This window comes from Dinoponera quadriceps, unplaced genomic scaffold (assembly GCF_001313825.1).
Source record: "Dinoponera quadriceps isolate SergipeBrazil2010 unplaced genomic scaffold, ASM131382v1 scaffold2167, whole genome shotgun sequence".
In the NCBI taxonomy this organism is placed as follows: domain Eukaryota; kingdom Metazoa; phylum Arthropoda; class Insecta; order Hymenoptera; family Formicidae; genus Dinoponera; species Dinoponera quadriceps.
Window position 1 is genome coordinate 1,459,421 of NW_014556702.1, and position 27,753 is coordinate 1,487,173.

Below are 27,753 nucleotides of genomic sequence, written 5' to 3' on the forward strand. Positions count from 1 at the left end.
ATTATGAAAATGAGCGTGATGATAACTGCATTCCGATTGGTTGTCGCATCTTTACTCCGATGTAGATTATTCTGTTGTACAACATTCACTACTATTTCTACTCTCATAAACCTACGTCTACATTTGCGCTATCGTAGAACGGCCTTAAGAGATTTCACCTCGATATACAATGACGAATGCTCAAAAAGCACAGTGAAGGGCATATATATGTATATATATATATATGTATACTTTGTATATATAGGTGTATGCGTATATATATATAAGAGCGTTATGTAATCTAGAGGCGTGAAACACGCGCGAATCATAACTTATTGCACGATCCTCTCGTGATAATTGAAGGACCGTCGAGATCGCGGAGAGACTTATGGTTTGTCGGTAAACTCGCGTTCCCTCGCGTCGGCGTTACGTCGGGAGGAAACGCGGACTCAACGCTGCCAGTCGTTCGCAAACTGCATCTCGGTACATGCGCTACGATCGATATCATGGAGATCATTAATTTACAACTAGGAATTGCGCATCGATAAGTCTTCGGAACTGTCAAAGAACGTCGTCTCAATCAGAATTCCCCGTAAGTTCGTTCCTCTCTTTCTCCCTCTTTTGTTTTTTTTTTTACCAATCTGGCGAGTCGAGCGAAGAAGAACTTCCTCGTTTCATCTAAGAGTTTGCGATACGACGGTGATGCTTTCGAGATTCCCGCGTATCTCCGCGACGACGACGCGAACGGGGAACGTCACCGTGGCCGAGGTGGATCGTTAAAACTGAAATTACGGTGGATTCTTATTAAGTCGACGTTAAGTGGGGTATGTTTGTCGTGTAGATGCACGCATATTACATGTTATGCGAAATCGCTGAGATTTCTACTTTGCTTGTGCGGCAAGGGGAAATGATATTGCATTGCCCATTGGGTCTGCAGTCATGTATACACAGCAACACGAAGTATCCTAGGAAATTGAAGACGCAATATGGTTACCGTGCTAATCTACGGATATTGCTGGTGCATTATTACTCAAGCTATGGTGCAAATCGGTGCCTCCGAAACGAAATGAAAACAATACCGGTTCCTGCTCACGACATCACACGGCCACCGTAACTAAACGTGTCACTGGATAACGCTTCGATAAGTTATGATCCAAGCAACGAAATGCCCGACGCTGTTTCTGTTGAGTCAACGTACACGCGCAATCGCTTTACGACAGTCGCGAATCAAACCTGACGGCTTTGTCTTGCGACTTTAAGGCAAAATATTGAATGATATCTTCAAGTTATACGTTGCGCAGAAAAATTATCGCCGATTGAAAAACAAAGATCGAGTTGTCTTCCCCAAGACTCGAGACTCGATAATAATTAATTTTTAATTGATCCAATAGAACCGATTAGCAAGTCGTAGAAGATTATTTTTAAATATTCACAATGTATCGAAGGTATTTCACGGAACCGAAAATAAAGTAACGAAATATTAGAAAACGATTGGGAGGAAAAGATCAAATTGGTTGATTGTATGCGTAAAAATTGAATCGTGGAAACGCTCGATCGAACGAACGCGCGCGTACGCAACATTCGCTCTCCTACGGATAACTCCGAGGATCACAATCACAAGGACCTTCTCGAGCAAGCGAATCCTAACTCTATCCGTTCTACCGACCGAAGTCGACGTCGATGAGTTGACTAGGCTGCGACGCGTCGCCCAAACAGTCGCTTCTAGTTTTCTATTTTTATCTAGTGCTTTAGACTCGCACCCCTGAGATATTCTTCATCTGTAACCGCGTCTACGCATCTATCGCTGATCGACTGACCTCCGCGCAGTGACGTGATTATGTTTGTTTGATTGCTCTCCCCTGTGCCGTGGCGTCAGCTCTGAAAACGGAATCGGAGATCTGCGTTAACCGTCGAACCACTCGCGCGGTATTCGCGCCCGTGTCTCAATCCGTAATCACCGTGAAACACTCACGTCGCGAACTCAAGATAATTTCCCCCCGGGGTAACGAGAAAAACACACGGCGCGAGAAAAGGACCTCTCACCCGGTTAACAAGAGCTACAGCTTGGACGTTCTCGGGAGTGCAATTACGCTCACGGAAATATAATTACGTTCAACTGTTCGCGAAAGATCGCGTTAATAACGCGAAAGATCGCGTTAATACGCGCAGGGGGCTAAAGACGTTCACTCACGCGAATGCTGCCGTCGGAAGTATCTTCCGTTCGCAACGTATGGAAGACAATCTACCGTCACATGTTGCAAAAATCGAAAATCTCCTCCGCACAGTAAAAAACATTTTGTACTAGTGTTAAAATCGGTCCTTGTTAAAATTTTTGTGTTAAACTCTTAATATAAAACGCGTCGTTTGTTAATTTAACGTATATATATATATATATATATAAACGTATTATGTTCATGTTACTTCAACATTTTGTGCTGTGTAGATATTCAACGTGTGTAAGTGTCAAAATAACATATTTTATACTTTAGTGTCGATTAACGTATTAATTTCGTGCCAATTTCTGACATAATATCTGTGTTACTCTTCAACGTATTCGCCTCGTATCAAATTAACACAAAAATTTGAGCGTTCAGGACATGTGAAATGTGTTGAATTTAACAGAAAATTTTTTACTGCGCGGGATCGCGGAAATTATGATGTGTGTACATATATACATACATGTATATATACAAGCGCTTATTCGCGTAACGTATTCTCCGGTCGCGAAGGTGCGTGGATGTTATAATAACGGATGTAAGTTTTGGACGGTGCGCACGTTTCTCCGCGCCGCGGTGGAGAGATGCGAATGAAGAAACAATGTGTCTCGGCGCGAATATACAGATGTGATGGGAGATCGAGGTTTATAAAAAAGTACAAATAATAGACCGCACACGCGGCAAAGTGCGTGGACGCGACGTCTGGCCCGATGTGGGCGCACGTACGCGCGTCCACCTCGTCCCATTCGTCGCGGAGATTGATCGGCGTCGTCGTAAAATCGTGCACTTCGCGAAAAATCATTTTCTCTTTGATTCGCTGCGCCTCCCCCCTCCCCCTCCCCCGACCTCGTCTCGTGACATCGCGATCAACGTGAATATACGAAGGACACTTCAGCGTCAAGGCACATGAAAATCAAACCGTCAATTACTTATTTACTTATGCAGTTAGAAAAACCGCGAAAGAGAGAGACGAAACCGCAAACATGTAAAACTGTCATTACACCGAGAGAGAATACTAAACAAGAGATTATACTTTCAAACGAATTTGCACGTTCGTTCTCCTCGTCAGTCGCTTGTAGGTTCAAATCCGTCGCTTCGATACTTCCACGAACCGATGTGTGACGTATTAATTGATATTTCTGGAAATGTTAAACCTCTCTTTATCACATTGAGCGATGATCGCTCGCGTCAGCGGAGTATCTGCGTGGATTTTGTTCGTGAAGTTCAAATGAGACTTATCGACGCGTTGCCACGTCGCAACTCTTTTCGCCGCACCTTCCTCCTTTCAGAGCTGAGACCACGGTCGACGATATCCTGACGCGTCTCCTCGCGCGCTTTACTCCTATTTATTAAATGAAATCCAAATCGTTCTGCGAGAATCGCCTGCCTCCGTGCTGCGCGCTTCGCGTGGCCGTTCGTTGAGTTCAACTGGTGGTACGTTCCGCCAGTAATACATTCAATCAGTTCGCACATATGCGTATATGTATATATTTGCAGATTTATGTGTCGGGATCATATCTGTTGCACGTTCGCATGCCGGAGTATCGACGCGCGCGTTCACGTTCGAATTGTCCTCGATCGATCGATTCTCCCTCCGTTTCTCGTGCCAAGATCCGCTTCGCCAGCGCGAATTCGCGCGACTCCTCCTTAACCCTACGAAAATACGGACTCTCGCCGAATTTCCCACCGACTCACGCGGGATGCGCGACGTATTTTCCATCGATACGCGAAAATCCGTGCGCGAGACGTCCTCGTGAGAGAGAGAGAGAGAGAGAGAAATGGATGGAGACTTCTCTCAGCGTATCACACCGCGAATCAATCGGTTCGGATCGACTAATCTCACTATAACCCCTTCACCGATAACGGAGACGCCGAGAACTCGCGGACGCGGATGTCCTCATCGCGACGGCAAGAGACATCGCCCATCCCCCGGTGATTACCTTAAGTACTACTTGTGCGCTTAAAAGTAGAGACAACTACACACTCGTACTTCCGACCTGTAGTCCTCGATGAAAACCAAACGACCGTTTGCAGTGTCGGTTAGCCAAATGTTCAAGAATAATGCCCGAATCTCCTCTTTTTTTCGTCGTCTTCGATCAATTCGAATGACGTAGGCGTATGAGTATTTTTACAATACATTGCGAGATCGCCAAAAGACGCCCATTTGCCTGCCTTAATTTCCATCTCGCAATGCCTTTTCCCTTAAATGACGATATGACACACGACGATCCAAAACGTTAAGCCTAAAAGTGGGTGCTCGAAGTAAAACCGGTTGAGGAGATGCCAGGGGCCTACGGATGCGACTGTTGCACACGTTCGTAACGGCGAAGGTGCGCGCGCTGACGGTATTTCACGTACAAGTAATTCAATGGACATCGCGTCTCTCTCGCGATTTGTTGTGAACGGACATCAAGCTGATATTAAATAAGTTCGCCACTTCCGACTGAGCCTGCCTAGCAATTGTTGTTTTATTCGCCAATACACACGGATTACATAGAACCTACCTTACTCTCCACTGTATACACACACTCCACTCGCACACACACATACCAGCAGGATTCTCTCAATATACAGAAACCTACCCTCGCTCTACCTCGCTACAGCGCGTCAGCTCATTAAACCGTTGAACGCGAGATTCTTCGCCTTTGAGTTTCTCCCTGCGAGACGTTTCCTACTCTTGGCTCGATCAAGGTCGAATATCGAATCGACGAGTCGGCGAACGGGGAGCTCTCTGGTTTACGGACAATCCACGAGTCTCGATCGAATTCAATGGGTTAATTGGACTTCGCGCGGCGCGCGGTTTCTCGCGAGTTTTTCTTATATGACAATCTGCAAATATATAGATATCTACATGCTCCGCGTCAACCTACCTACGCGCGTTCGGCGCATCGAGTGAGAGTGATTTCAAGCTTTTTCAGTCGTGGAACATGCTCAGGGATCTTCGAAGAATGTCGTGAGGTCGTGTCATTTTTGCCGACTTGCTTTCGTTAGACACTTCGCTGCGAGAGCGCCCGCCGGATCCGCTCTCGCCCAGTCGGCCCTATGCCGAGGCCTACATGTCGCCAAAGATACCGGCGAAGGTCTTTCGCAGGTTCTTCATCGTGTCCTCGGAGTCCTCGCCCTGGGCCTGTGATTGACTGCCTTGCCGGTGGAATGGCACCCTGGGCGTCGGCGGTTCCTCAGGGCGCCGACCGACGGAAGGCGCGCTCACAGAGCTCACCGTGCTCGATTGTGATGCTGTGGGAATTCGAGAGGCACCGTAAGCTCGAAGGGAATCTTTTTCCAGACGCACAGAGCGTCAGTTGACAAGGAATAAGCAGATTCGAAGAGTACAGAAACGAATGTGCTAAACTTTCTGTTTTGGAGGAAGTGCGGATGATATGGAATAGCACGATTTCTAGCGTGTTAAGTGTCACAATATAACTGGTGGCAGTGGAATTATCAGCCATCACTGGATTCTTAATTTAACCTCTATTTAAGCAATAAAGAGGCAGCCTATAGGACGAAATCGTATGCAGCGTGTACGTCTAATTTTAGAGTTTCTACGTTTCATCAAGTAAGTTTTTAAACTTTTATTTAACATTCAATCTATTTCATAGACTCTTAATCGTTTTTCATTAAATGTAAAACTAATATACAGCTTTAGTGTAATTTATTTCGTTTTAACCGACCTATTCATTTATATATATAACATATATATATTATTACATATATATATTACATATATATATATATATTTCAAATCTACTTTTCAAAAGAATTGATATAAACATTAAACTTATTATAAATAAGCGAGATCCGTTAGGAACGCGTTATAAAAAGTACTTGACGTTACAACTCCGTGAAAACTAATTTCAGTTATCCTCAATAGTTTTCGATTTATTAAAAAAAAAACTTTATGTTATTCCACAATACCCACACTTCCTCTATATCTTGGTTAAAAACTTACGGAAGGGTTAATTAATTTTGTTACGTCGGACTCAATCTCGAGGGGATCTCGTGCGCGCATTTGAAATTATAATCAAATTCCGAAGTAGAACCGTCATGTTTCAAATTATACAAAATTTCGGTCGTGAACATTCTAATTGAAATTACACAGTCAACCCCATCGACTGACAAAATTTGCGTCAGTTATTCGTTGTTGCGCCACCAACCGTCAATTGCACGTTACCTACGGGGAGTTATTAATCGCGCGAGCGAGGAAGTACGAACCTTGGGAGTCACGTCGCTGCAACTGATGATGACTGTCCGAGGTGGTGACGTCTCCCGGGATCGCGGCGACGGTGGCGGCGGAGCCCATGGAACCCAAGCTCCCATGGCTCCCTATGCTCGTCATGGAGCCGATACTTCCGTGCGATCCCAGGGGTACCGGAGGCGGAGGAGCAGCTCGATCTTCCACCGGACTGGTCACCTGGCTGGAGCCCGACATCGAGCCCCGCGAGGCGGTCTTCGTCAGCACGCTCGGAGGTCGGCAGTAAGCCTGGGGATCGTAAATTATCATTCACGCGTAATGAGGCGATCGATCATGATTGCGAGAGCGCGATCGCGCGACGAACCTGCATCTTCGCGGTGACCAGGTCCGCGATGTGACGTCGATCCTCTTCCTGCGAGTCTCCCATCAAGGAGAGCGCGCTGTCGTTGACCTCGATTATGTACTCCCGGCCATCCTTGCCCACCAGCAATTCGATCGCACAGATATCTAGCCCTCCGAATAATTGCGCCACGTGGTCCACCCATGTGCGATGTCTCTCGCTCACGGAAAGCTGTTCCAGCATGGCCGAGCCGGTGTTCGATTTCCAGTTACCGCTTATGCTTTTTCGCCTGCGGGCAAACGCCACGGCGAGCGTTGCTACAATTTCAGCTTGTCTATTATGCAAAGCAACGTATCTAAGCCGCGGGTGGTAATGCTGCGTGAATTATGAACGCCGGAACGACGTAGAATCCGGTGTATCGGATTCTCTTTAACGAATATTTCATCCAAGATCGTTGTCCCCGGTGAATTAGCAATTCGAAAGAGCGCGGGACTCGCTAATCTATTTACACTCTTGGAAGTTAAACTTTCCCCGTGACAAATGTTTCATTCAGCTCCCTCGAAAGTTTAGCGTCTCGGAAAAGTCCGGCTTTCCCTTGAGATCTCATAAATATTAACTTGCGGACCATGCGATTTGACCTTGACTTCTCGAGGCCCCCTGAATGCTCAACTTTCATTGTGCGAAGAAAAGCTGCCGATTATTGTCCACGCTCTTTCGACCGCGATCGGTACCGCGGATTCCGGCGACTCACATGAAAGCCTTGTAGTTGTTGCCGATCTTCTGCACGTGCACGTCGTACTTGGTGTCGACGTAAGGTTCCGCCGTGCAATAAGAGTTAGCCATAGCAGCCAGCGAGGCGAGATCTAGAAATTCTTGATTTGTTTCCGCACGGGCCTTGCCGGTACCGCCGTGGGCGTGGCCCAGTTTCACCACGACGGGATATCGAGATGCGCTTACCTGCAATCGCAATTGACTATTGATGAATGAGTCGTCAGGCGATAATTAGCACACAGACGTGTCGTCGATGAGTGCCTCCTTTCGCATGATGTCACGTTTGGATTAGCGATAAAATCTGCGATCGCGCAACGCGCGCTCATACGCGCCTAATTAAAGATGCGGGGCGTCGCCGTTACGTTTTACGATATCGTCGGACATAAATTCGATGTAATTCCACTCGAAGGAGAGATTTGTACCGCGCGCGGGTCGATCGGGATTGTTTATTATAACATACCGTCAACGAACTCTTCACCTCGCGTCACGTTAATCAGATTAGTAAAGGGGAGAACAGACGGTGTGTATAGGAGGTAAATGCTTCTCAGGTTATTCCGTTAGCGTAGATAACCGTGGAATTCCTCGGCGATAAAAGGGCGGTATAAACGCAAGAGCTTAAGTGCATCGCTCCGTTGGATCGGATTTATATGATATTTATTAGTTCCTCGTTTGTCTCCGTGCTCCTCTTATCGACCTACTCGATATTTTCCATTACCCTCCATATGCCTAATTAATTACTATCTCCCATTACTCTTTGAGATACTGTTTCACGTAAAGTAGTGTCAGGTATAAAGATAACTGCATTTTTATAATGCTATGTTCAACGTGTGGTAATAGAAACGTAAAATACTCGAATATCGCTGATTAAAATATGAATTCCACTTTTCGACCTCCTTCGGAATGAAAAATTACTTTCTAAATTTTTCGGAGTGAAATCTCCACACGAAAAACGAAGTGACAGATAAGTAATTCGAATTGGAGCGACTTTTCACTTTTACGGAGCGAATTCTTCCACCTTGTGGCGTGGAGTGAATACTTTTCATTCTCTGTCGTGAGATTCCATTTGGAAAATGGAGTGACTATCAAATCATTCGAGTTGGGACTGACTTTTCACTCTTATGGAGTAAATTTTTTCACCTCGTATTACGGAATAAATATTTTTATTCAATCCATAATACTAATCTAAACTAACAGCGCGTGTTATAAGCAACGAGATGATCGAGCCTTACTGTAATCATCCTGTGGTTGTGTCCTTCCTTTCGATTCACGATTTCAGTTCACTATTTATTACGCTACTTAAGAACAACGCGGTAAAAAAAGGATACGTATACGTGCCAAAGAATGTAAATTAGAAAAATTCGTTCTTTTTGGAATAAAACATTTATTCCAATCAAATTAAACACTCATTCCAAACGCACGAAACATTCACTCCACGGTTGGAGTAGGACATTCACTCTTGTGAAAAGTGAAATTTCACTTCATTCTCACTCGTTTCGAGTGAGATTTCACTCTAAGAACTAGCGAATAATTTAGAAAAGAACTCAGAATGATAATTGCGCAATGTTGACACGGCTAAGATTATCACGTGTAAGCCAAGTTACATCGCGACTTAAATCGCCAGCGTGATCCGGCGCTCGCGCGATGACTCAGTTTGGCCCATCTCGCGAGATTATTCGGCACTGTCGCGCGAAGCAATCACTTCTTTTTTAACCGCTGCGGAAATGGAATCACTGTTAAAACGGAGCCCGCCTCGCCGTTAACGATCTGTTTACAAACGGTGCGGACGTAAAAGAGGAAGTGGCTGCTTAGTTATCTTGCCCCCCTTGGCCGCTGAACGGCCGTATCCGGACCCAATCTCCGGCGATGTACGCGATATTATGTGCGGCGTGATACAAGAGTGTTCAATCCGCCCGTGCGAACGTGTCCGTGTGTTCGTACCGGCACGTGGGTGTCGGAGAAGTGCTCCTCGGAGCACCGCTGCGAGCGCGTGTCGGTGCTCAAGTCGGAGGAGGAACGACAGGCGTGCGAGCTGGAAATGCGATCGTGGATAGAGAGAGGGATTTATTATGATAAAAATGCCGAATTAAAAAGAATTCGAATATTCATCCTGTTATTTATGTGGGCATCGTTATCTCCGAACGATACGGCCGAAATGAACTGTCGGAAAATATCAATATTCGAACAAATTGAATCCCGTTTGGCGATGTTCGATATCGATAAGGAAATATTAGACGACGAGGTACGTGAATATTATCTTGAGACGATCAAAGATGAAGAGAGAGAGAGAGAGAGAGAGCAAGGGGGAAGGCGAACGGAATGACGGCGAGGCAAAGTGGGAAAGCGTCTGATCGAAGGTGGCGACTGTTGTGGCGCGAGGAGGAGACGGCGAAGAGATCTCGAAGCCGACAGACGTGACTTCAGGCAACGGATGTGGAGTGCGGTAGGTAAAGCTCTCACCGGAGGCGGAGAGAGATAGATAGATAGCTAGATAGACGGGGAGAGACGGAGCAATAGACGCCGAGAGCACGGGTGATATATTCATAGTCGGGACTCAGAGCGAGCTTAGGCGTGGTGGGATTTCGAGGTAGCCTTTAAGGTATCACCTGGAATCGTTCTTTGAGCCCTTCTCCGAAATAGGCGGGCGTGTTTGCTCTCATAATGTGGTGTTTCGAGCATAGCTTATGAGCGGGCGAAACAGCTTGAACGTCGAAAGCTCGATCGAGCGAGTATTCGTTCGGAGCTATGAAGTTGGGAATGATTTAAGACCGACTTCGAAAGTTAAAGTGGCCTTCATGAATCATACGGTCGAGCTCTGGCAGAAGTCTGCACCGAGAGTAAACGTATGTCGGTGGGTGCAAAGCTGCGAGGAAAAGAAAGATTGCTGATTTAACGATCGATTTCGCGAAACTTCAAGCTCACGTTAGCCAATTTTCTGATCTACTTTTGAAAGTAGGATTGGAAACGTAGGTCACGTAGAAAGATGAAGTGTAGTTGAAATAAATCGACCTGATTTTTCGAAACTGAACATAGTAAATGTATATTGATATAGCCGTAATAATTAGCGGAAGAGGTGATATTTCAAAGCAAGAGAAGAACAACGTAAATTGAGGAGGTTTACTGAGAAAATCGTATGAAGGAGTTCAGTTCCTCGAGTGAACCTCTTTCAATTTTCGTTCCTTAAACGAAATTCAATGTATTTCCGTTTTAATTAAACGAGGGAGAGAGAGAGAGAGAGAGAGAGAGCACAGAGGTATGGAAATATTATTCGATCTAACAAGCCAATCTCCCAAGAAGAGACCGCATATCGCCGTAAATACCTTTTCCGCTGACCGCTTCAATTATAGAAGATGGATTTTGACGGATTAAATTAAACTGGAGCAATCGGAGCAGCATCGATCGGCAAGCAAGGACGAGTCGGAAGCAACGGGGAACATTTCTGAAAGACAGAGCAGGAAGGTCGGAGGATTTGTGACCGAGAGAGATGAAAGAGGAGGAGGAGGAGGAGGAGGTGGAGGAGACGAATGCAAAGGGGGAGGGGGAGGTCGGATAACATCGGAGGAAGATGGTTGTACCTCGTCCACGGAGTAAAAGAGACGGAAGAGAGCGAGGAAGACGGGGGCATACCGGCACCAGAGATCGGGAGAGAGAAACGTTGAAAAAGAGAACGAACGACGGCGAACGCGTGTATACCCAGTGGAGAGGGAAAGAGCGAAAGAGAGACCACGAGGTAGACGGACAGGGAAAGCCTCGAGAAGAGTGGGACAGGCAGAGAGCACGAGCCAGGAACGACGACGTGTGCGAGTAAGAACGTAGGAAGGAACGAGAGCCCGGCGTGTCGCTCGCGCTTGCATTGCTTTTCGAAGCTCGCGCGCGATCGGTCGCTCGCGACGTGCACGCGTACCTGTGCGTGGGTGCAGCTCGCGAAACGACACACGTGAGAGACAGATAGATAGATAGAGAGGGAGAGAGGAAGAGGAGGAGAGAAAATCCCCCGGTTCCTTATCGGTGATCTCGTGATCGATGTTATCTCGCGACGGGGAGATCCTTCTTCGTGCGCGCGAGAAAGTGACCGGCTTCCCCAGATCGATTCTCCGTGGAAAAGCGGGAGTGCAGTTTTCGCGTGTCGATCGAGCCCATGACTCGGATCGGGTATTATTATGCTCGTTGAGCTGTGAGATCTCGAACGGTGAAGAGACAGCAGGGAAAGGCGGAAGAGGCTACGCGGAAAGTCCAACAGCGGAAGGATCAAGAAAGGGTCACGGGAGAAAGGTAAAGAGTCCGTACATCGTATTGTTGGTCCGTGACCACGAATACTTATATTTTGTGATTCTTTCACGTCTTATGCGGTTTCCAGGCGAATTCATCGTGAATAATAGAGGAACGAAGAGCTTGAGAAGCTGTTTCAGTCGAATCGAAGTTTAATTCGAATGATCAAACGAGACGAAATTCGCAATTTGGCAGAATTCGAAATTCGTGTCTTCCTCTAAATGGATTTTTGCGGAAATTCAAATATCCGATACACGATAAATGTAAAATAAATATCGAGAAATTATATATTATTTTTGTGTTGTGCATAGTGAAGTATTTTTTACGGCCGAATAAAATTTTATGTAAACATCTCTGAAATTGAAATAGCGTGTATGTTAATTTTGAGTAAAATAGGTCATCTGCATAAAACGTATGAATCAAAAGATTGGCAGAAATTCACCGTGGTATCCAACCAGATTGAATAAATAGAAGGCCGTGTGTGGCCGTACGGCTCGAACTTATGAATGTCAATCCATAAAGGGTTGAACCGCTACTCCTGTACGATAAATAGTACCCCGTAGAGAACTCATATAATCCACACAAAGGATTACGATGCAAATGTCGCGGTAATTTATCGATGTATGATATGTACAAATATTTATAATATATATATTTCAGTAGAAAAATAATAACAAAAAAGAAATTAATTGTTAACATCGGTAAAAATATAATGCTGCTTACAATACTTTTATTTTTTTTATATAATTTCAAAAATTTTAGGCGCGAATATCTAATTTCAATGCGTGTAGTATGTATAATTTCAGAAAATGAAACATGCGTAAATGGATACGGCAATAAGCAGACAGAAAAAATACCCTTAAATTAATGAGAAATATTCTCATATATAAGCAAGAATATTATAATATTCTTAGAAGATTTTTAATCTTGAATTGAGTGCAAGTAATATTTATATCAATACAAATTCAAACAAATCCAGACTAAAAATCTTCCAAGAAGATTATAATATTCTTGCTTATATGTGAGAATGTCCATTCTTGATTTAAGTATAATTTTTTTGTGCAAAGAAGACATCTCACTCGATGGTGCAAGACGATGTTCTTCCAAAATAAAAAGCTCGTCGTACGATTTAAAATTAGCTCCGAGATCCGCCGGGTACCACCGAGAGAAGTCTGTAAATAATGACGTCATCCGCAATTACAATTTGCGACGACACGTCGTCATGCCGAGCCGCGATTAAATACGACGTTTTAGACGAACGCGCGCTTATGATTCGTCCACCCACTGTGAATCATTTTCCGGCAATTGATCACTGGAAAACGATTAAGTGTCCGTTGCTGCGTACAAAATGACAGAAAAACATCGCGAGCGCGAAGCGTCATTATACATTGTTTTTTTTCTTTTCTCGCGGGGAATAACAACACCCGAGATCCACCGCTGAATCCGATCATCGATGACCATCGCGCGTATCACGGACATTAGATCGTCTCTCCGCTCTCTCCCTGCGTTAAAATTATCGTTCGCGCGTGCAATAATCGAACGGGCGCCCGCGCGTTTCGGAGCGCTCTTTTGCGGAAATTGCGGTGTCTACCGGCGTCGTCGGCGATTGCAGTTTGCGATAAATTGAAATTGAATTGTGCTGTTCATGATGACGCTGTCGATTTGTCCCTAACTTTAGCCCGCTTCTGGGAAAGCAATCTCAATAAACGGGACGTAGGAAAATATGCGAGCGCGCGCTGCCTCACGGCTGTCTCGACGTAGTTAGTCCTACCTAAGTACATATGTACCTCTGCGCTCACAACGAGTTAACGATCGATTCTCCCACGTGAGTCGTAGGTGACTATTTTCCTGGCAACGGTTCCGGCCGGCACGGCATCCGAAATAACGTGTCGCCGGCGGCGCACTTCGTGTCGCGCAATAAAAGGAAACTGTTTAGCCGCCGAGGGACAAAAAGCGCATAAAGAGCGCGAATGTGTTTTCACCTAAGGCGTCGCCGGGGACAAATCTACTCTCGAAGGCGTGTCACTTCTTGTAATTACGAAAGCTCGCGAAAAACATACAGAGTGAGGTATCTAACTCGACCACCTTCAATTACTCATAAACTATTTGTTGTGCGAGAAAAACGTTTCAAACAAAAGTCATATGACATCAAGAGGGACGTACAGTATAATTACTGATTTTTGAACCCATTATATCTCAATAGTTTTCCACTCGTCGTTCGATACTCCTTCGAATTACAGGGTCAAATGCAGGGTAAGATTCAAGATCACCTTCGTATCTCGGTAAAAAGGCGAGATAACGAAAAACCAATTATTATACTGTACGTCCCGCTTAATACCGCGCGACTTTTGTTTGAAGCATTTTTTCACATAACAAACAGTTTACGAGTAATTGAAGACGGTCGAGCCAGATGTCTCACCCTGTGTACACGCTCCGATTATTTCTTACAATTAAATCGTGTCTTCGAGTTTGTTACTTTCTTACACGGCGACGAGTAGGCTTGAATGATCTCAGAGGCTCGATGCGCGCACGCACCGGCCTCCACCGTATTTCGTGCAACGAGGCAATAAATGCAGCGCGCGTTAATACCGCCGGAGGTAGCTCGCAGATCGCAGAAGCGGCCGATCCGAGAGATGCGGGCTGAATAATTGCCGTTTCCATTCCGCCGGCGATCGCGTCTCGCCGGCTCTCGTTGATTTCGCGGCGACCGGCTCATTGTGCGATCACACGAGAGGAGGATATAATTCATCGTTGTATCGAGCGAGCGAGCGAGCGTCGCGGGCGTAATGCGCGCGCCGTATCGTCGTGTATAATATCGCGTTTATTACGCGTTCGCTTCGATATACATCGGCCGGTGTGGCGCCAACCAGCCGGCCACTCTGCGCACCATTCGGCGTCGGTGCACCTTCGCCCTACGCGTTTTATTCCCTTTCAAGGGATACACAGGCGGATGTGCGGCTGGTATCTTACTCTCGGCCTTTTTCGCTCTCGCTCTTTCTCTCTCTCTCTCTCTCTCGTGATACACCCAGATTAGAAGCACGAATCGCGAGTATTTATAGCCGCGATAGCTCACGATTGCGCGGATACGAACGCGCGAGGAATGCAGTTCGGGAATCGCCCCGAGATCGGTGATTGTCGATCGCGAATGCCGATGGAACGTCCTGAGACGAGGCTGCCTAGCTTCGCCTTCTTTCTCTCTCTCTCTCTCTCTCTCCCTCTCCGTACGGTATAAATTATGTCGGTCTTTTTACCGACTCGATTATCGATGTCCAGTAGCTGCCGATATTATTTATTCACCTTCCCCGAGAATTCTTCTCTAATTTGCTTTCTTACCGCGTGTCTCACTCCGCGATTTGTACTCCAGTACTGGTCTATTCGCGTCACAGACCCGCGGCGCCGCACCGATCATTAAGCATTTCGTATCGTCTGCGTGCTACCTTCGCTCGTTGAATTGGTCGTGCAAATGACGCAAAGTGCCTCCGCCACAATACAGCTCTTCCGTCCGCGCAAAGTGCAAACGATCGCGCGCGAGTAGCAGTCTGACAAATCACACTCGTCGGAAATTGGCGCAGATCCAATACCTCCGGCGATTGGTCCGGCTTAAAATTGAGACGCCGTGTTTGCTCGAAATGCAATCCAGCGACCTTTCGTTCGGCGTACAACGTCGGGGCCGACGTTTGGTTTATCGGCGACGATCAATCCGCACAATTTCTCTCTCTCTCTCTCGCTCGCTCGCTCGTTCGTTCTCTGGGTCACGATCGCACGAGCGACATTGTATACAAACGGCGCTCAAACTCACCGTTTAGATCTAAAGTCGCGGCGAAGCAATTCCGACCCGGCCATTCGGCAGTCGCAGTCACGGAGGGACTGTCGAGCGATATCCTACGCGAGATAAACGCGCGATCATTTGCCGGAGATACCGATCGCATGGAGGAAACGATCCCACGCCGCGCCGTAAAACGACGACCACGATCGCCCGCGGCTGTGATGTTCAGCCGACGCGCCGCGGCATACAGGGATTAATATCTCCTTCGGTAACGAAGCGCGAATGAATGGTGTCGCGTGAAACTGCACAACCATCGGCCGCCACCCGGAAACACCGCCGAGCACCGGTGGTTCCCACAACAATTAGCCCGCGGTTCAAGAACCGCGCCGCATGATGCACGCCCGCGCTAATGAGCAGAAAGAAAGCTTGGTAACAGAAAGGGAGAGACAGAAAGGGGGAGAAAGAGAGAGAGAGAGAGAGAAGGTCATCGGAATCGAAGGCCGCCTTGTTGAACATTTCCAGGCGAATTCCCGAGTGGAAGATTTAAATTCCACCTTCAGTCTTCATGGAGAAGAAAACTGAAAGATATTTCGACTCGGGAATCCACACAGGATATTAGAAATTCATATAGGAATCCACACGGTGTGTGAAAGTCCATGTGAGAATCCACATAGTTCAGGAAAATTCATATTGGAATCAACATGGGATTATTATCTAGAATCTGGGTTTTCGGCGCAAATCCCAGGAGCAACCGTGGGATTTTATACGGATTACCACCTGATTTTTTCAACCCGCACGAGATGCGGGAGATCGTCGACGTCGAAAAAAAAATCGATCACTTCTCGTTCGGCTGTTGCAGAATCAGCCAACGCTCTGACATTTCGTTCGTTTATTAATATTCAATAATGGACAGGCAATGTAACAACACGAGAGGGAAGACAGATATGAAATAATAAATATGGATTGATGGCGGTAACGTCGAAGTTAATCGAGCTGCGTGAATGTTGCGATATAATATTATTCGTATATTATAATGTTGAATTTTAATATTATTGTAATACTATTCCTGGCGCAATAACAACCGGTTTATACAGTACGCGGCACATTGGTCGACGCGGCGGTAGCGGAAGTTTCATGCTCTCGCACAGCGAGACGAACAGCTCGTCGCCAATTAATGCAGAAGTGGAGCAGATTTTTTTCACTGACTCCACCGGGATCTTTCCACGGCAAAGGTCGTTTCCTGGCAAGTTTCGACGGAAAAATTCCAGGGAACACTTAGTGTAATAACGTGTCATGATCCGTGGTCCACACGACAATTAGTCCATCTGAGTCATGTCGGGCCGACTAAGCGAGTTTTTGTCCGCGGTATCGGAAGCTATCACCGACTTCCTATTGAGACACACACCAGCCGTTCAGGTACAGGTGTGAAGTAATAGAAAAAGCGAATTCCTCCGAACGCCCATTGCGAGACGATAAAATATACCGGGGTCGCGTGTGGTTCTCGTAAACGCTAAGTGGCCGTGTGTGTCGTAACACGGGGAAATTGTAAAAGTGTTTATATTAGGTGTTTATATTAGGTGTTAAGTGGCTGTTAACATGGACATCATAAAACGCCGAGATCGCGTCGAATTAAGCATGGCACGAGCACCGTTCATTAAATCCCAAAGCGGACACATAGAAGTGTGTCGCCGTTAAATGTATTAAACGCACGCGGTTTTCGCGCGCGAACGAACAATTCGGCGATAAAATCACGCAAGCGCCTCGCGAATTCCCGCCGCGACCCGGATGCGCGGCGCGTGATGATCGCGCGTGATTCTTTTACAACCGTGTAAGTTATGATGCCGCATTGCCTGTGTGCCTGCCTTACAGTACCGTTAATATTCCCCCGGAGGTGCGAACAGTTTCCGTGCGCGCGTAAGATGAATCTCCGCCGATCCGCGCTCGCGCGTACGGCCATGCAAAAAGTTAATAAATATCCAGCGGGCGCAATCGAAGGCCGACTATGGGATTAATGGGAATATGCTTCCTCTGTAACCGGGTTCGTCGTTAAACAAGTAACGGAACGTTGTTCCACACGCGACTGTGGCCCCGACGAATCTCCGTGTAAGTTAACGCCACAATCTCGTTACAACTCTCGCATAACTCCAAAGTGAGTTTGTGCGATTCTGTTACAATGAATCGTCGCGGTCGTCGTTCTGAAATTGACTTCATCCTCGTGAAATTTCGACGACAATATGCCTCAGAGAGAGAGAGAGAGAGAGACGATATAGCGGTCCGTTAGGAGACTACAACGCTTCCTGTGTACTTTCCGAGTATACGGTTGTCGGATTGCGTCGACGTGAAAACCAAATCCGGAATGTTGCGATCCCGAGCTGAAATTTTAATCCTACTTCCGACATGAAAATTCCATTACGCTTACTTTGATACTTTGAAGCTTGTATGAACGTCGTTTGATTCTATTTAACCTCTCGAGTCGGAATTTTGGCTCTACGTTAAGTTTCAAGTGGAGAAAATAAAAATAATTTTCCACTTGTAGCATCAAAGGATCACTATTAGTAGAAAGAGAATTTAGATCCTCCGGAGGGAACTTTTAAATTGTTATATTCACAATTAAATCTCCAAATGGAGAAGGCGGAAATAACTTCTCATGTTTAGCACCAAAGAAGCATAGGAGACCTTCGAAGATTTAATATAGAATTAAATATGATTAATTAAAATATAAGAACTAAATATAAAAACTACTTCTTTGAGTAACCAATAATAAATATATTAACTTAATAAGATTAAAGAGCAACGAGTTAAGTTCAGAAAGGACTCGGAAGGTTTCTCGAGGCTTTGCTGAGATTCTCTTTAGAACTTACAAATGACGTTTTGTTCTTTTTCTGCCTTATAGAAGCGCGCGCTAAGTAGAACTAAAGTTCCCATACAATTTAAACTTACATTGACCCTTCAGAACCTACGGATGTTACAAAATTCGCGAAGTAAGTCTAAAACTTCTATTCGGGATGTGCTTTTAAATTCAGTTTATAATTTACAATATAATTTATATGCCATCTTGAAAATCCGGAGGGCCGAATTAAAAATTTATGAAATGTCCGTACCGATTCCCAGTCACAGCGTGAGATTCACATTCGACGATCTTCTCTATTTATTTTTCAAGCGGAGATGATAAGGTTTATCTCGAGAGAGAGAGAGAGAGAGAGAGAAAGAGAGGGTTGGATTTTATCGAGGCGACATTTTCCGTCCAATGTGTTTCGCCGAGATATTTCCAGCGTAATGCCGTAATATGTATTTCATGTATACCGCAGCGCGCGTTGCGTGCGATATGCCGCGAAAATTCGAGCGCGTGCAATACGCGCACAGAGAGCGCCGTTTTGTGATCCGTTTCGCGGCGGCCTTGCCTAAAAGTCGCCGGCTTACGAAACACCACGTGGCTCCGCAGCATCGCCGGGGTGTGGTCCTCCCGGTTTCTCTCGTTACATCACCGCGTACAGCCGAGCGAGTCCGGGAGTACACACTAGTCCCGGCACTTTTCGCTGTAGTCGGCATTCCTACTTCGCCTCTTTCCCGGCGTTTTCTCAGCACATCTCTCGGCGGTTCCGCCCTTACGCGGGGGAATCATCTTTTCGTGAATTACGCGGAGCGTGTTATCGCTCGGCGGAATTTAATTGGCATTCTCGCTTATTGCACGGCAGATTCGCCGGAAGCGATTGCATTACGTGGCGCCGATGTCTCTCGAACGGTCATCCGCGCTCACTCGCAGCATCGTTCCTATTTATCGACGTCGTCGCGTACACGTATAACATCGTACGTGCATCGCACGGCAATTTATCGTTCATCGGATCGCCTTAGGCGAATTGATGATGACTAAGGAGACGATCGCATAGAAATCGAGAGAACGATTGAGCGCGGACCGGCAAAAACGACACTCGCGTTTTCCGACTGCGGTTGCGATGTGTAATTCGCATTTGCAGTGTGACGTCAGAGGTCGTCTCGTGCCCCGCGGTAGAAAATGCCGTCGAAAGTTCCTTTTCACGGCGTACATCTGCATTTCCCGCACGTAGGGCCCGCCGTTGATAAGTTACATGTTTCGCTTTTGTAATCAGACGTGTTCAAGGCCCGATATTGGGCGCAGCGTCGAGGCTAATAGCGAGCAACACGGACAGTGAGGCGCGACGTGCGATTACGCAGCAATCCATCAAGCGATGTGTGTTATGTAAGGCAAATAATTACCCACATTATCGCATTAAAGTCCATATCTTTTATTAACCGTGACATTCTCGGAACATATATACCGAGCGAAGAGAAGGTATGAATTGCGTAATTCGACCACATTATTCCCGATGTGGAAGACGCGCGTTTAAATCTGTTCGTATTACAGCTTGTGAGAGCAGTGCGTTCGTGTTTTTAATTAAAACAAAAGAACGCAAATCCCACATTTGCATTTTTAATGTAAAATATATAATGATAATAATTAATTTAACATTTCATGTTTTATATAAATTTTTCTTGCAGTATTTTTTTTACATAACAGAAGTTTGTTTTGTTTTGTTTCGTACAACAGAAATTTTGCATTCACATGTCGCGAGCGCCCTTTCGCGAATTCGTAATTAAGATAAGCGGAATTATTCGACGGCATGAATAATAACTTCGCGGGGAAAAAATGATTCTCCGGATTCGCAATTCGCACACACTCGCGGCTTTGAGCGCACTCTCGACCGCGTTATGCACGACGAGCACCGTTCCGTATGATAATTTTGAATACGCGGAAGACCTTCGAGCGCTTCTCGCAACTTTAGGGTCTCTTTTTGCGACGCGTGTCAAGTGATACCGCGTCGGCGGTTCTTCAGAGCCGACGGCGACGAAGAAGAAGACGACGACGACGACGTCTGCCGCGTTCTTTCATGACCTAACTAATGCGTGGCTCTACTACGCATGACTCAGCGGCCAACAATCTCATTCACCGAAGAACGAGAATCGCGATAAGGCCCCGCATAAGCGCTTTCGCAACGTCGCTTCGGGGAAGAGGAAAATTTCTAGGGTGGGAAAGCGTGTTTCGCTAATTGGAGCCATTCGCTAATCGCGAGATATCTCTCGGCTTTTCCCTCCCCTCGCCGGTAGCCATGAAGACTTTTATTGTGTGCGTGTAATAGGAAGCACGTGATACGACCGACGGTGCCCACTCGAGTGCTGAATCTCGAGAATCGAGGGTCGAGCACGGAGAGAGTTGACAACCGGACGGTTTAGAAGGTTTCGGCAGCGTGAAAATTCAACGGATGCGAGCCGGGAATTGCAGGTAGACGTGAACGCTTCGAGCGTCGAGGATCGAAAGCTGAAAATTGATAGGCGTTAACAAGGGGAATAGAGAGTGGAGGATCGTCGAGTGGAGAAAACCGGACGTTGCGTGGGCCCCGCCGGCTGGGAGTCGGGGAATTTACAGACGAGTTCGCGTACGATATTGTTGTATTTTGATTTCCTCGGTGAAATCAGTCACGCAAATAGTACGGCGTGCGTCAATGGTGTTTCGGGTTGCTCGCCGCGCGCCCACGTAGAGAGCTACGTAGGAAACGGTCGCAAAGCGACGTAGAATGCACGGCGCAGCGCGAGAGAGAGAATGATTTCATCCGCTATTTTCACGATTCATGGATACTCTCGGTGGGTGGTTGAGAGCCTTGTTTGGGAAACGCCCGTCGCTGGAACTTATCTCGATATCCCGATATCCTCGATATCAATTATACGCAACGCTCCGTCATCGCTCATTGAATACCGTCGCACGCCTCGTTGTCAGTCAAATGCGACTTCCAGGAAGCGAGGCTGTAAAATTATATTAGAAGTGATGCATGATGCTGATTCGCACGATTTATGGATTGCCAGTGGGTGGGATCTAAAACGTCCGTTTTAGACGCGGCCGTTGATCAAGCCGCGACGGCGTCGTGATTTATGCTCCGTCACGACTTTAGCACCATTCGACCAAAGAAGAAGAAGAAGAAGCCATCTGGGAGTTCCCTCGCCATGGATGTACTTCGCGCTGCAAATCGCTCTCGTCGACCCCGACGCGTGTGCTAAAAACGAATGTCCACTCCGCGTCGGACTCGAGATTTTCACGGATCTTAATGACCGATCGCGTACGATTGCGACCTCGCGTGATTTTTTTTTAGACACCAGGGGCCGCATTCTGAACACATAGCGAACGCTAAATGTGTCTTTTTAATTTTGAAATTAAAACGAGGATGTCGTTTCCCTCAGATAAAAATGTAGTAACATAGATGACAAAATTGTACGAAATTCGTACAATTAGAATGAATACATGTAGAATTAATACATATAGTGTAATAAACTATTTTACAGTTATTGGAACTAAACACTAATAATTTAAGCGAGACTGCTTACTTGGTTCAATCTAAGGAAGAATTTAAAAGCCACGAGAGAAGCCAAAGCACACGGATATATCTTATATATATCGATATTCAACATGTGTAAATGTTAAGATAACACCTGTGAACGTTAAAATAACATCTGTAAGTGTTAAAATACACACATTTTATACTTTAGTGTCGATTAATGTATGAATGTTAATTTTTATGTTACTTCTCAATATATTCACATTGTGTTAAATTAACAGAAAAATTTGCGTGGACTGTCTGGAACGCATGAAATCTGTTAAATTTAATAGAAAATTCTACCGTGTAGTCGCCACGGCTATACTTCTCGGAACATACGAGGATATCATATGTGACACTCACACATTGAAAGTTAAACTTAGAATTAAAACGGCGTATACATTCGCTTCGGGTCCAGAATAAGGCCTCAGTTGTCTCTATATGTCGTTGGAAACGCGAGAACGCAGTCTCGGCGCGATTGCGCGATCGGGTAAACCGGTAAAGACTGCTGACTCGGTTTCGCTTAATCCACCGAGTCCTCAAGATACGGGACACGGCCCGATTGTCGGACATCCGCTGTTACGTTCTATGAAAGACACCAATAGGACAGACGGCCGCTCTATTTTGCCCTCTTCGCCGATATAAATAGACACCTCGCTGCTTCGTGACTCGGGACTTGGCTGTTGTTTCGAGGAGCTTTTTATTTTTACTTTTCCCGATGCCGGCGAAAATATCTGGCCGTCTATTCCGGTGCCGTCAACCGCTCTATATTTTCCCGCGTGTATTACACACTATCCAAACATCGGTGAGAGCATCTCGCGTGTCAACGTGCGTATCGAGCACGTGCTGTGTTTGTCCGCTGCCAGGATTTACGTCACACTTTTATCACCGACCGCTCGCTGTGTGTACTCACGGTGATACATTTCGCATGGCGTCGAGATCGGTATCGAAACGAATAATTGGCGGTTCAATCAAGATCACCGACGAGGAAATCGGGGACACGTGCCAGTGAAGTCTTTGTTTTGCTCAGAAATTCTTTTTATCCAGTCGTGCCTATAATTATTCGGTTCGATCGTATCTTTCATCTTTTAATAGTCTTATTTTTCTCGTGTACTTCTCTATCTTATCTACTGAGATTTAAGATATCATTTTAATTAAAGATCTCAATCATCTTTTTCCGCGCAATCGTTCCGAAGGCGAAGTTATGCAAAGCTCTGAGGAAACGGAATGTTGATAGTTTCGTAGTACGATTAGCGTCTGTTAACGCACCACGTTACGGCTACACATTGTCTAATCAAATCACGACACGCTCCAGATTCACTTCGCAAGAATGCCGGCTTTCTCAGAACGAGCGAGGATGGCGGATTCTTCCGAACGCTCGGTGTAGTCGCAGCGGTTAACTCCTTGGTGCGCGGCTGACCGCAATTTAAATACGAGAAAGAATACGTCGACACATACGCACACACAGGCACACATACACACGCGGTTGCGGTCGCGTGCAACCTCGCGCGGTGCGAAAATTACAATTTCAGAGTTTCACGTAATTCACGGAGGTGCGCGCGCGACCTTAATTGCTCCTCTGTTAACGAATGCGCATAAATGCAAGGGGAGTTGATTAGCGCCCCGGAACCGATGTGCATTGCACTGTATTGTCGCCGGATGTAACGTGGATTAATTGAAAAGTATTCAAATGGCGTCCGGCTAGCAATTAGGATAGGCACTAACGTGCTGCTGCTTACGACCACAATCGTAATCCGATTAGTCTCTTGTTTCTCCGTCGGGGAATCTACAGGATGATTCACAAAGGGTGAAGTAATCGGGGACGCGATTTGTATGAATTCAACGTTTCGCAATATACGACCTGAATGTCCCTGAGAAGTCACGCTGCTGTCGGTTATCTCCTCCCATTGAAACGTTATAATGCGCCAAGTAACGAACTTTCGAGAGACAGAGGCACGAATTGTATACCTCCGAAGATAAGGACTATGTATTTTGAATGTGCAAATACAATGTGTAAATCAGCCACGTGAAAATAATGCTTCTACGCCGTACGTTAATAAATTCCGGAGGCATCGCGGGTTTAACTCCGTATGAATCAGCCTGTACAACTGAACTTTCATGCTTTCAGTCTCTCAGCTTCTTATCCGCGTGTCAAGATTAACGACGAACACATCAACGGCGCGTTGAGAAAATTAGTTACGGTAATAACATATCAAGACGTCAAGGATTTGAATTTTTTTTCTACTTATCGCTGAATACCACGCGCGACTTCCTTCGTAAATACTCGATAATTCAAAACGAGACGATTTCCGCGAACACAACCGATAGCCGGATCTTAGATACCCGTCACAATCAGCAAGAACGATATGGAGTCGCCGATAAAAATAAGTTTTGTTGACATCAAGCGTAAATCGGCGGACGAAACGATGCGGCCGCCCACGTCTGACATAGTTCGTCCGCAACTACTGCCTTAACTCGCTGCAGCGAAATATTGAACGTACGCGCGAGCGGGTAAAAGGAATTAAATTTACACATTAATATATTCTCAAAACAGTCAAATAATTCGTAACGAATAGAACTGGTTGAACCGTTAACTTTAAGATAAGGAAGCTTAGAATTGCGTTGTATGAAGTGAGATCTAAGAAAATTGTAAAATACATAATTCTCATGCCACTGAAAATGAAAGATTGTCTTTATTTTTTGAACAAATTTTGTGAAATATATTCCGTAGAAAGCGAAAGATAATTCTGATAATAAACGGGGAAGAATGTACGTAAATATAATCTATGGATCTATGAAAAAATTTAGAAATACTTTAAATTAATGAGCAGAAAATGTGTGTGACGCGAATCTAGACAGTGAGAGAAGCGATGACACGTATCATAGGGTGCACTGCCAAGTTTATGATTAAAGGACCGTGAATTTCTGCATTATGTGTGTTAAGTTCATGCTTGCGTTGCGCTTTCTCTGCGACCGAATATTAAATATAGAATGAAGATTGACACATTATTACGGTATCAAGTATAAACGCACGAGAACATTTGATAAACCGCAAACCACCGTCGCGATTTGCATCGCGTTTATCATTATTTGCATAACTATATGCTGATTCAGTCCGTAGCGCAAATATTATTTTCGCCGATAAGCAGACCAGCTGCGCTGGGCTTAATTTGGTTTTATCAGTTTCCTTATTACATTCTCGGTATGCGTTCTACCTATTCCTCTCTCTCTCTCTCTCTCTCTCTCGTTCTCGCTCGCTCTGAGTAAGTATTTCAACACGAATTTCAATTGAATATCTGTTCAACTGCGTATGAGTAACATCGAACGCAATAAATTCTGCGATATCATCTGCGATAAAATCTGCGACTCATTTCGTGGAATTTTTTGTAGCGCATTAATACAGTGTTATAGATATAGGTGTAGATATAAATATATATAAATATATTAATATATTAATTACGCATCATGTTTCATCCACTAACGAGAATCGAGGCTTCATTTCATATGTCGTGTCGCATACCGTTCCTGAGTTAAAAAAAAACCGTCTCGCTAACTACGTTCTTTTTTTAACCAAGGCTTCGAACATTCCATTGCGACACATGCAAATGCTATTAGCGATGGTGTCATTCTTCGTTGGTCTTCTCTCTCGCATGACGATTTGGTCTCAAAGCGTGCAACGTAACCGCGGGTTTATCTGATGCGCTTCCGAGCATGACGATGAGTCGCATGACGCAACGTCCAAATTTATGATTAATCGAGCCTGGTGGCGCATGTAGAGCGCATCTGCATTTGCATTTCGTTTTTCGCGGAGCCAATTGCGCGGAGGAAAAAAGGGAGGTTATCATCGTGGAAGCGAAAGCAGCACTGCGTTATCAAATTAATTGATCCATTCGTTGGTAGATAACTTAATATTCTATTAATTCAATTGTATATATTTACAATTTACAATTTTTGGTAAGACGAATTACTGAACATCCTTTGGCTATCACATGATTTGCCACAGCTTTATGATTCTCCTCTGCGAGGAAAAAAGTATTATTATTAAAGTATTATTAAAGAGAGTTTAGAGATTCATATTCTTAAATATAATTTACCTGCACAGAAAAAATAGTCTCAAATCAATAATGGATCTTCTCGTATATAAGCGAGAATATTATAATATTTTTAGGAGAATTTTAATCTTGAATTGAGTGCAAATAATACTTGTATCAATGTAAATTCAATCAAATCAAGACTAAAAGTGTTCAAAGAAAATTATAATATTCTTGCTTATATGTAAGAATATCTATCATTGATTTAAGACTAATATTTTCCGTGTTATTAACCAAACAACGAGACTTTGCAACACATCTACGTGCTTATGAATACATAACACGCGATTGAGCAAGAATACGGTAGTTTCTAGGTCATCGGATAGCGTTATCTTATTTATTTCTACTTTCGTCCCAAGAACGTATTCGGAATAACCCCAGTAAACGTGACAGGAAGTTGAAGTTAGGTCATAGAAGCAATTGTCCGACTCGCTCTTGAAACTTATTTATCTCTTTCTATCTTCTTTTTACCAGGTTTTCCCAATGTACCGAAGTTTTCTCGTATTTTCGCGATAAACATTTTTACACTTCCACCTTGCTGATGCGCATACGCAAGCACACGCACACAGACACGGAACACGCGCATCCACAGCCGCGCTTCTGCGTCTTTTCGAAAGCGCGCTCTGTTGACTGATCGTCCGAGCGTTAACTGACCTGTTTCGACCCGTGAAATGCGAAGTAATCGTCTGCTTATCTGCATGATGCATTTCAGCACATCGCACGATATTTTACGCGACAACCGAATTGATCGGGCGTCTCGGGCGATCGTCGGTCCCGTTACGTCCGTTCGCCGCAATTTTCGCCGATTTACACGAGTACACGTCGGACGCGACTGCATTAACTTATTAATTACCAGCGAGTGAACATCGTACTTTATCGCGCATCGATTATCGCGGCATTAATAAATCGCGCCTGATATCTCACAATAATTACAGGCACCATCGATCCTCTCCTCGTCAAAATACGAGGACGCGATCGATTATTTAAGCCTCGGTAATAATCGCGTATCCGTCATTCATTCGGCTCGATCTCTTTGCGGAAAGGAGAAGGGAAAGAAAAGGAGGACCGAGCGCGGTCGTCGTTCCTTCGATTGATTTTCGAGCGCAACGACGGGATACATGACGCAACGTCCGAAATTCGATGATTAATCGAGGACCGATGCGCGTCTTACGTCTGCGATCCGCTCCGGCCTTCCTGTTCCTTTTTCGGAGCACGCGCGTCGTGCCGGGAATCGCGAATGCGGCGCATGCATCGCGCCGCCCGCAAATGGCATATGAGCTCAGCGGTTCTGATCACGCGTGCACGCATGTATAGATGCTGGCCTACCCGCGGAATATAATAGCGGTAATGCGATGGAACTGGGGCAGTCTTGCTTTGACGCGCGTCTTAGGAGCTTCCACCTGCTAGTGGCCTGCGCGAAAAACAACCGAGCGGGAGCGCGTCGCAACGTGCGAGTTTATATCGGTGACGTAATCCGTTCCCGGCCATTCACGAGGTTAGTGTCTCGCTTCGTGACGAAACCAAGGTACCCGTATATAGTTCATTATTGCCGCGTAAGTAGGCATCGCCGGAGGGTTTCCGAGTCGCCTGTGCCCGAAGCGTTATCGAGGAGTGTTCCGTTAGCGTTCATTTCCGAACGGTGTTTCGCGGACGGTTCTCGACGGTTATTCGGTGTAACTTCCAGTGAACATTGGGATCTTTTTCATAATCATGATTGTGTTAATGGAAAATCTTTACCACGTTCTTAAACCA

At 45.5% G+C, this 27,753-nt stretch overlaps 2 protein-coding genes across 4 annotated transcripts in view; one reads left to right on the forward strand and one right to left on the reverse strand.

Moving 5' to 3' along the window:
• Window positions 1–603: 603 nt before the first annotated feature.
• The window catches only part of LOC106747959 (synapsin), a 56,342-nt gene continuing 29,192 nt past the window's right edge, over window positions 604–27,753 (reverse strand). Inside the window, exons 7-10 of the mRNA XM_014626017.1 lie at window positions 7,479–7,684; window positions 6,752–7,016; window positions 6,408–6,675; window positions 604–5,432 (exon numbers count right to left, since the gene is read on the reverse strand). Coding sequence (XP_014481503.1) covers window positions 5,248–5,432; window positions 6,408–6,675; window positions 6,752–7,016; window positions 7,479–7,684 — 924 coding nt within the window. The 3' untranslated portion in view covers window positions 604–5,247. The remainder of the gene's footprint in view (window positions 5,433–6,407; window positions 6,676–6,751; window positions 7,017–7,478; window positions 7,685–27,753) is intronic.
• Window positions 11,289–27,753, forward strand: part of LOC106747969 (metalloproteinase inhibitor 1) — a 33,926-nt gene continuing 17,461 nt past the window's right edge. The window contains exon 1 of one of the 3 annotated variants that reach the window (XM_014626045.1): window positions 11,289–11,767. In XM_014626045.1, the coding sequence (XP_014481531.1) occupies window positions 11,519–11,767 (249 nt within the window). In that variant the 5' untranslated portion in view covers window positions 11,289–11,518. Of the gene's footprint in view, window positions 11,768–27,403; window positions 27,527–27,753 lie in introns of those variants that run through there. The other 2 variants (XM_014626046.1, XM_014626047.1) reach the window with 2 other exon arrangements.